Below are 10473 nucleotides of genomic sequence, written 5' to 3' on the forward strand. Positions count from 1 at the left end.
CTGCACTCCAGTCTGGGCGACAGAGTGAGACTCCAACTCAAAAAAAAAAAAAATGGTCCAGACCACTCTGCAGTAAATCTCGAAACTGTTGCACTCCATTCATACACAAAGTTCCCTTTCAACTGTTTAGTTTCCCATTAAATGTGGACAGGCAACAAAGGATCTCAATACACCTTTTAATAACACAAAAGGGAGAAACCAACAAAAGTAACTTGGAGGGAAACAGATTATAGAGGAAAAGTAGAATTTCAATCAAAAAACCATTAAAATACCCAAATAGATTACAAAAGATAATGCATTCATTAAAAAAACGCACAAAATATAATCCAGAGAACCAAAATGAGCTCTGGGAAAATTAAACACTTAATAGCAGAAATGCAAAACTCAGTAGAAGAACCTGGAGTTGAAATCAAGGAAGTCTCCCCAAAGCAGAGCAAAAAACAAAGAAAGAAAGGTCTCTTGATATGAAAATTAAAGGACTGGACCAGAATATCCAACATCTGATTAAAAGGAGTTCTTCAGAAAGAGGGACAGCCAAAATGGAGGGAAGGAAAAGTATTAAATAAATTATCAGAAAATTTTCCATTAGGGAAAGATGGCAGCTGCGCAATCAAAAGAGCCCCTTGAGCTTTCAGCACAGTGGTTAAAAATAGACCCTCCCTAAGGCATGTGTGATTGTGAAATTTCAGAACACTGGGGACCTTTGGGAATTAGGATGCTTTTAGATTCCCTAAACCAACTGGAAGCTAGAAAACAATGGAGCAAAAGCTTCCAAGCTCAAAAAAAAAAAAAAAAAAAAAATTATTTGCCACCAAGAAGTCTATGAGGAATCAAGCAATCAATAAAGTATGAGCATGGTATAAAATATTTTCAGACACATAACATCTTGAAAAATATAACTATCAAGCACCCTTTCTTAGGAAGGACACACACAAATCAAATAAGATAGCAATACAATAAAGAGAAAGATGTGAGACTCAAAAAGGAGAAGATCCAACACAAGAAGAAATGGAGCATTTCTCAGGATGGTGGTGAAGGGAGATCCCAAGAAGCAAATTCTGTCCAGGCTTATGAAGCAACAGGTCTGTTCTAGGTTGGAACAATGTGACTCAAGAGATGAGCACACTGAGTGAGAAAAACTGCCCCCATGACTTCTGCTATTAACACCTTTTTAATCCAAGTTGAGTAGGGGTGGAATTAGCAAATTCATTAGTTGTTTTCATTTATTCAAAGAAAAAGAATCTAATTGTTTATTTATTTATCTGATATTAATTTAGTTATTTTGGTCAATAATTAGTAAAAATGTTACTAGTGATCACACATACCCTGTATTTCACATTAGAAAGCCAAGACAAGACATCATATCATCGTTAAGTCCTTTTTGGAATCACATACATTATAAAACAAAACAAAAATCCTTCATGTGAAAGATATGACATAAAATTATTTTTAATTGGGGGAAATGGGGAATCTCTTTTAAAAAGCAAATGACTGTGGTCAAGAAAAATGCATGTTGGCATATAATTCTACTAACTATTTTAGGCAATTCTCTCTTTCTTTTACACACACATACATATGAAGGGGAACCCTCCCAAATCTGGAATTTATTTACTTAAAACATTGTGTATTTATTCTTACATGTTTAAACTTAAGTCACTTTCAACCTACTCTCCATTTGATGCAATACACCTACTGATGCAATACACTGTTCAATATCTGTGAATTTTAAATGCCTTGAATTGAATTTATGAATTTTGATGATTTTTAGTGCATCTTCCATTTTTTGTTTCATGTTGGCAAAACGTTTCCCTTTGAGGACATTCTTCATCAAGGAAACAACAACAAAAAAGTCACTCTGGATGAGACTGGGTGAATAGGGAGGGTGGCACATGCGGGTCACACTGTTTTTCGTCAAAAACTGCTGAACACTCTGCATGGTGTGGGCAGTTGCACTCATAAATCACCCATCATGAAATGGGTAAATGCGTTGAAAGAATCTCCAAAAAAATGCACTGAATTTGAATGCAGTCTCTCACAACAATGTTAGCTGGTACACTGATGCTGATGGGTTCCTAGAACACTTACCTAGCAGGGGAAGTCTGTATTATGAGGGGCCCACCCTCCAAAAGATAATTTCAGCTTTTCTTGGATCTCCCTTCATGTGTGCGCGCGCGCGTGCGTGCGCACACACACACACACACACACACACACACACACACACACACACACACATACACACCACACACTTCAGATAATGTCAATCTTAGGTGATTTTCCACTCTCCTCAGAGATCTCTGAGGGGTCCAATGAAAAGAGGTTAAGAAATTAAAACACATACTTTTCATAATTATCTAGCTTATGAAACAGGAGATATTCTAACATTCTTCCCATTTCTACTTCCCTCTCCGTTTTCACTGCCAATATGCTAGTTTGAGCTCTCATTCTTTCTCATCAGTGCAGCTACATGAAACCTCAAGATGGAGCTCCTGTGTCACAATCCTGTGCTGTCATGTCAGCGATCCAAAGCAGGATCTGGAACTGACACTCATTCTTGCTCTCAAACATCCCCAGTGACTTTCATGGTCAGGGATTGCCAAGGTGAGTCTAAATACCCAAAACTGTGTAAGATGATCTACCAGCATAAAACACAGTATCTTTCCTTTACGTTAAACCACATTCATTCTTAATTTTCACTTGTCTATGCTTTATAAGATAATATAGTACTACTTATAATTTATACTTAAAATAAATATACATACATTTATGGTGTGTGTGTGTGTGTGTGTGTGTTTTAGCTAGTGAGGTATGCAATCAATAAAGGGAGGAGATCACTGGTTTATAGACTAAAGGCTAAAGTCTCTGACTTCAACAAGCTCCATGCCTCAAATTTACACATCCAATCTTGTTTCTCCTCAATCACTTTCATTTATCCTAAATTCAGCTAAATAGGATTACCTGTATTTGTCCCTAAGTGCTCAGAATTCTCTAACATTTACGCCTTTGTTTTTGCTGTCCTCTTTACCTTGATACCTTTATCTTTCTAGTCACTGTGTACACAAACTTCCCAGCTCAGTTCAAATTTCCCTCTGCAAAACTTCCCTAATCCTGCCACTGCTGGAGGCCAGCTATCCTCTTCTGAATGTCCATAGTGTTTTGTCAGCACTGCTCCTAGGACAGTCTGACTTTCTGTCCTGTGTCATTGAGGTTCACGTCTAATCTCACTGTTGGGCAGAAAACTCCTTCAGGTCAGCATCTGTCACGGATACATTTTCCTATCTCACATTTCCTCATTTTACACAGAAGTAAGATAGAGTCAGTATCACTTGGCGTGTTGTTCAAATCCAGTATGCAAAAACAAAAATACGACAAACAACAATGCTACTGTAAGCCATCATTCTTTCATAGAATATTTATAATTTTCTAGGAAATCTTATCTCCTCTATGTATTTGCTTTTCTAGGGATAGGCAGCTATAAATACCTCTATTTGTTCTGCTATGGGCTGTTCAAACACATTTGCCAGTTTCTGCAGAATAATGTATTTGTTGTCAGCCAGTGTTGTAAACAGCACCTTCAAATCATTCTAAGGAGAAAAGCAACAGGAAGAATTAATGTATGTGACAGGCAATTCAAAATACTTAAATATAACACAGATTCTTAGAAACAATCTATAAGTGTAGATATTTAATTTCTCATAATACCTGCTATGGGGTGGTAAAAGGAACTGGTAACAATTAACTTAGATGTTAACACTGACTTTTGAAGAATCTGCTACCCAATGCATTTTCTGCATAATACAGATGAAGTTGAAGCATACAAGTAAAAAGCAATACTAGTCACTCTATTCTCTTTACATCTGAAATTAACGGGTACATTCAAATGTTACTGCAGAATTGTGCAAGTGATTTTTGTCCAGGGAAAACCCTATAGATGTTATCCTGATTTGAGAGATAATATGATTCTTAAGAAAAATAAGGTTTATTTTTTGCTCTCTTCCCCTCTTGCCCTCCCTCCCTTAGTTTCTTCTTATTTATTTTTAAGTTTTGTTTTGAGTCAGTGACTCACTCTATCACCCAGGCTGGAATGCAGTGGCATGATCACAGCTACCATAGCCTTGACCTGATGGGCTCAGGCAATCCTCTTGTCTCCACCTCCCAAAGTGCTGGAATTACAAGCGTGAGTCACTATGCCTGGCCTCATCTTCTATTTTCAAAGAAATTGCACAAGTTTACAAAAAGCCATTCAGAAACTTAAAAAATAAAAATTATCCATGATAGTGACTTATGAAAGGACAACACAAAAATATCTTAGTTAAATATTTTGTTCATAAGCATTACTCATTTAAATGTCCAAATATGTTTATATTGAGTTAGACTTGTACAAGGAGATAACTATCAGAATTTTGGTGCTCATTTCCAAAGGGAATGGTAAACCAGAAAAATATTTAAATTATAAAAAATGTAATTTTTCCTGTAAAGTTAGCAAATAGGTTCTATTTCTTATTAGTCAGAAAACATGGATGCTGGGTTGGTTGTTCATCAGAGGTTGAAGTTCAACTCATGATATTTTCACTAGGGGGTTGATGATGTCCACCAACAAGATGCAAAAATTCTGACTTTCTTATGAGGTTCTGGATAATCACATCATGGAGGAAAAAACATCCCTAAGGATATGTGAAGGTATTACAATGCAAATTCAATGTTAAAAAGCAAAATAATGAATGAATTATGCATAATTCATGAATTATGAATTATGCAAAAATCAAAATGAAAATATAGTGCCGAATGTGAGAACTAGAATAGTTAATAAAAATCAAATCTATTTTTAAGCCTTGTGGCAAAATAAATAGGAAGTTATAATGACAGCACTGGTAGCAATGATGCTAGCAACAAGGGTTTTCTCTATGAGCTATGATAATGTTTGCATTATTTGACTATGGTCAGAGTGAGGCCATGTGGGCCAACAGATCCATCACACTTTGATTTGTTTTGTAAGACTGGTAAAATATATTTTCCATTCATTTGAACAGATTCAAAAGAACTAAAGTCTCTATTATCTACATATATTTATAACGACATTGGTTCAGTTAATCCAAGTGAGTAGATAAGTACAAATAACAAAACATGGGTTAGAAACAGAATATATGTATAGATTTCCTGTATATCTTTATATGTTTAATGATATATTCTTGCTCTTATTTATAGTCTACTCAAGACAACAGAAAACAGAATTCACATTTCTAGAAGCCACAGTAATTACTGCAAAAGACTAGTCAACAAAGTGAAGCAGAAAATATGAGTTATTTAAGGATTACTAAATAAGAGTCTTTATGAGGTGTTAATAATCATAAAATAAAGATACATAGATAAAAATTCAAAGGATTTAACAATTTTGTATTACTATACTTGTGATACAGAAGAATCATTAAGGTATCTCTCTATATATTATACACATATAAAAGAAATCACAATTTTTTTTTCTTTAGTCACTAGAATTACTGTTAGGGCCCAAAAGGGACATGATTCTAACCAATAAGAAACAGACCCATAGAAAGTTTCAAGCTTTTAAACAAATTATGTCACTCATAAACAGACCCTGAACAATAATCATAATACTATAAGAAAGGGATTGGCAGTGGCAGGACACTGCCAGTGGGAAGCGGGCACAGAACATCAATAAGAGTACCTGATCCCAAACCAGGTGAAGTGGGTCCAAAGGGAGGCTCAAACTCTACCTGTGTGATGACTACTTATCTACCTAATCCTGAATTGTACCCCACATCTTTAAAATAAAAAAAATCAATTGTGGTGCCTCAGTCATTTGTTAAAGAATACTTTCATTCATTTTCTACTTTCAAAAATAACTCAAAATACTCATGTTTTAAGTTATTAAAGTTACATATTCAAAAATTGTATTTGGGGTCAAGTCTATGGGTCAAAAAAATTACAATACAGAATAGTTGACAATAGACTTCACTGCGACTCTCTCTATATAATATACATCTATGCAACATCTATGCATCCTTCTAGCTTGTCTTTTGGGTATAGAGTAATGCTAGCCATCTGGTAAAAGCTAATACTCAAAGATTAGATGTAGAATGAAGGCATACCCTTCCAATAACTGTTAAGCACTGACAGAATACCAGGTACCTGGTACAAAGTAAAATAAAGTCATTTGTGACCTGACCTTATAATTATGTTAACATTGGAACTCTTCTCTCCATTAAACTAGAACACAAACATTTCGAAATGTTAGTTTTTGTTCGTGAGCTGGCCACCAACAAGTAGAAATTTGTTGACAGAAGAAAAATAAGAGAACGTGATTTAAAGAGAATTTCATGATTATATGTTCTTTTCTTAGTGCCTTACAAGAAAATAAGTTCCAGAATATTCATTTGCAGTTCATATTTTACTGTGACTGGTGATAATTACCAATAAAACTTAAAAGTATGAAACTACTAAAGATACTAACATAGTGAATGCAATTCACAAAAGGGAAATATGCCTCTGAATGATATACACATTTGCGCTTTGAACTCACCTCATTCATAGTTGATACACTAGAAGGTTGTTATAACTCTGTGTATTATTTTGTGAAGGATGAATTGTAGAGTAATGAAACAAGTTTCCATAAGTTATACAACTGTCTTACTGATTTTAGACATAAGGTGGATACATATTCCAGTAATCAAATCTTGCATCCAAAACAAAATTCCCAGATAACCCACCCCTGCTTTTCTGACTCCAAGTGAAATGTTCCTTTTCTCTCTCTGTACTACACAACCTCACAGGTATAGATGATATCCAGTTCAAGTCATTCCTCTAGACTTGCCTACCCAAATGACTACTGTGACTCTTCATCAGAGTATCTTAAATTATATCCCATTTCCTTTGCCATTCAATGGCACCACCAGTGACTCAGTCTTGTCTAAGTCAGTGGCACTGCTATCCACCAGTCATCCCTGTCAGTCACTGCCCCCAAGATGCTCAAGTCAGATTCCCTGGAGTTCCTCAGCAGCCCCTCTTTTTCTCATTCCTCATGTCCAACCCATCAGCAAATGCTGTCTTCAAAATCTATCTTGAACAGGTCTACTATTCTTCATTGCTCCTGCTATCACCCTAATACTATGAAAAACAAAAATATTCTTTGAGTCAAATCCTTGCTGTAGTTCTTAATGGCTCAGTCACCTTGAAGTAATTTAACCTTCTCTTGGTTTCTGACTCTATCTTTTATACTACAATGGTTAATAGCAACAACAATAATAACAAAACTTACTGAGTACTAGTAGTATGTATCAGGCACCATTCAGATTATTTTATACACCTTATTTCATCTTCATAGCACTCCATGAGACATTTACTATAGATGTGATTTAACAGTCGAGGATATCAAAGCTTAGGGAAGTTAAGCAGCTAAAGTTATACAGCAATATAAAACCAGAAACTCAGAATTTGAAGTCAAGAGTATTAGCTTCAGAGATCATGTTCTTAATTTTTGCTCTTCTGACTTTGCAAAATTAATGTTAGAACAAGGTTACCTGACTGGGATGTTGAAAAGACTAACTATAGTGATTCAAGTGAAAATTATTTGCAAATAAAAAAATACAAATGTCTGTGGTAATTTTAATCTGTAGTTTTAAGAATATAGATGACTGAAGGCAGTGGTAATTTGTTGCTCTAAATGAATGTATAGAAAATTCCATGTTTCTGGGTTGATGCTACATTTATTTGATACTTTATAGTATTTTTTCAAAAATCAAAATTTTATATCAAACTCTTTAATTTCATGTCTCTATTTCATAAATCTTCCATGTTTGCTAAAAATTATATTCAATTAGAACTTAAGTATTTCCAAAGGGTGTTTTTGATTAGGAATGAAAAGTCATCACTATAAGTTTATTAGCAGCTTTAGCACTTGCTTCAGTGTACTGTCATAGAAAGAGTTTCATAAGCACAAAATAAGGATTCTAATATGCACCTAAATGGTAATAAGTCTGAGGAATTAGCATTGGACAGCAATATATTATAATACATTTTTATTTTAACAGGTAGAAGTAATGAGAGCATAGTCACTTTCAAAGGCCCTTATGTCTTGGAGTCTAGAGTTCTTTTTATATCCCAACACTTCCTGCATCTTCATTGATAACATGCCTTAAACTCCACTAGAAGTTACAATTATAATGAACCATGCCATTTGTTTGGTTTTATTGGCTGAATTGAAAATCTATTCAGTCCTTAGTTTGATTGGGTGGTTTTTCTTCCATTTCTAGGATCATGAAGCTTTCAGTTTCCTAAACTTTTAGTTCAATCCTCCTGATTTTCTGCAATGCTCTTGCTCTTCATTGTACGTTTGAGAATAAAAATAAGTTTATAACATACCTCAATAAGACATCCTGTAGATTTTTTTTTAAATATACCTAAAGGATAGTCAAAAATCCTTTGATAATATTTACTTACCTGGAAATTTAGTATTTGCTGGAGTCTCTCCTTCATCTGATAACATCGCTGATTTACTACTGAGTCAAGCAAGGATAACCTGCCCAAAAGACAACCCAAAGTATCTTCTATAACATCCCGATGATCACCATTTTCTGGAAAGGTTTGGGAAAACAAGTTCTTGTTCTTATCCATTTCTTCAGACATTTCCTTAATGTCTTTGGCAAGAGTCTAGGGTTGATCAAAGAGAAGCCTCATCTCAGTGTTTAGAATTATATTAACATTGATATGCAAATCAAACCATTTCCTCAAGGAAAATCAACTAAATCTCTTTTGCTGCTTAGTAATAACAACACCTAAGGCAACTTGAATCTTTTTCAGGTACTTCACATTTTAGGTAAATTTGCTCTTGAAGAGATTTTTCTCAGGGAATTTACATCATTTGCTGATAATAATATACACTGATTTAAAACATGAGCTTTGTAAAGTACTATTTAGGAACTCAGTACATTTTTTAAGCCTGTGTTTTATATGTGATGGATTTGTGATATAGAACAGTGTCTACAAAGAGTTCTCCATTTTTCCCTTTTCTTACATACACAAGATAAAAGATAAAAACACAACACACAAATCTCTTTGAAGGTTTTTAAATGTAAGCAATTCTGTCTTGCATTAAACTACTTAGAAATACACCTACTTTGTGCTTTATTAGAATTGTTTTATGCTTGGCCTTGTTTACACATAAAATTAATTCTCCAGTGTCAGAATTAAGAGTGGTTTATAATGTCAATTATGCACAGGCAGAAACTACTCAACTTACTTCCTGGTTGGAGAGACAAGTTTCTGTTTCTTCTGGTAAAAGTGCTGTGGCAACAAACAAATGTTCTTCAACATCATCCAACCAAGTAGAAGTGGCTGAGACCCCATCATACAACTTCTGTTCCAAGTGTATACTCTGCTTCTTTGTCCCTCCTCCCTGGAAAACAAACCCATATACACAAAAGGGATAAAGAATCAATGATCATGTTTTGAGAAATCAAAGATAAATACCAAGGTCCAGTGGCTCTTTGTTAAAAAGGATCACCTCAAGTGCTGGGTCTCTACAGTCCATGCTCAGGGGTGGAACAACTTCACAGAGGCCAAGCAAACCAATACAAGAAGACAAGATCCGTACATATCAAGCCAAGCACACTGACAGCGTGGCCCTACCTGGGATGAAGCCTCCTCGAAGGCCTGGTTCAGTCCATCCAGTAAAGATGTCACTGCAGATTTGTCTTGGATCTGCCTGTCCCCTTTGTATAGTGGCACACCCGACAAGAGGCGATTGGGCCTGCTGTAAAGCTGTAGACAAACAGGGGCAGCTTATTTAGAGCACATAGACTGTGCCCCAGTTTCCTCAATTGGAAGTGCACACTGAAGTAGATGCTGGAATGCTGTCCTTATGAAAACTTCTTTTAGAGGAATATGACTTTTACAGCACACATATCTACACAGTAGGTTGAATATAGTTAACAATAATGTATTGTATATTTCCCAATAGGTAGAAGAGAGGATTTTGAATAATCTTACTACAAAGGAATGATAAATGCTTGAGGCGATAGATATGCCAATTACCTTGATTTAATCGTGATGCAATGTATACATGTATGAAAACACCATGCTGTAATCCATAAATATGTACAATTATATATCAGTGAAAAATAATATATCACGTGCAAGTAAAAATTTTAATAAGACCAGGCGTGGTGGCTCAGCCTGTAATCCCAGCACTTTGGGAGGCCGAGATGAGAGGATTGCCTGAGCCCTGGGGGCTTGAGACCAGGCAACTTGGGGAGACCTTATCTCTACAATAAATCACAAAAACTAGCTAGGCATGGTGGTGTGTGTCTGTAGTTCCATCTACTTGGAAGGTTGAGGTGGAAGGATTGCCTGAGCCCAGCAGGTCGAGGCTGCATTGGCTGTGAGCATGCCACTGCACTCTAGCCGGGTGACAAGCTTGAGACTACAACACAAAAAAAAAAAAAAAAAAAAAAAAAAAAA

The 10473-nt window shown here is 35.5% G+C and overlaps 1 protein-coding gene across 1 annotated transcript in view; it reads right to left on the reverse strand.

The window, feature by feature from the left end:
• The window catches only part of SYNE1 (spectrin repeat containing nuclear envelope protein 1), a 391665-nt gene that overhangs the window by 127776 nt on the left and 253416 nt on the right, over positions 1-10473 (reverse strand). The window contains exons 96-99 of the mRNA XM_021716025.1: positions 9643-9774; positions 9254-9409; positions 8455-8664; positions 3480-3581 (exon numbers count right to left, since the gene is read on the reverse strand). Coding sequence (XP_021571700.1) covers positions 3480-3581; positions 8455-8664; positions 9254-9409; positions 9643-9774 — 600 coding nt within the window. The remainder of the gene's footprint in view (positions 1-3479; positions 3582-8454; positions 8665-9253; positions 9410-9642; positions 9775-10473) is intronic.

Source organism: Carlito syrichta, unplaced genomic scaffold (genome assembly GCF_000164805.1).
Source record: "Carlito syrichta isolate Samal-C Ts95f unplaced genomic scaffold, Tarsius_syrichta-2.0.1 Scaffold308114, whole genome shotgun sequence".
NCBI lineage: Eukaryota > Metazoa > Chordata > Mammalia > Primates > Tarsiidae > Carlito > Carlito syrichta.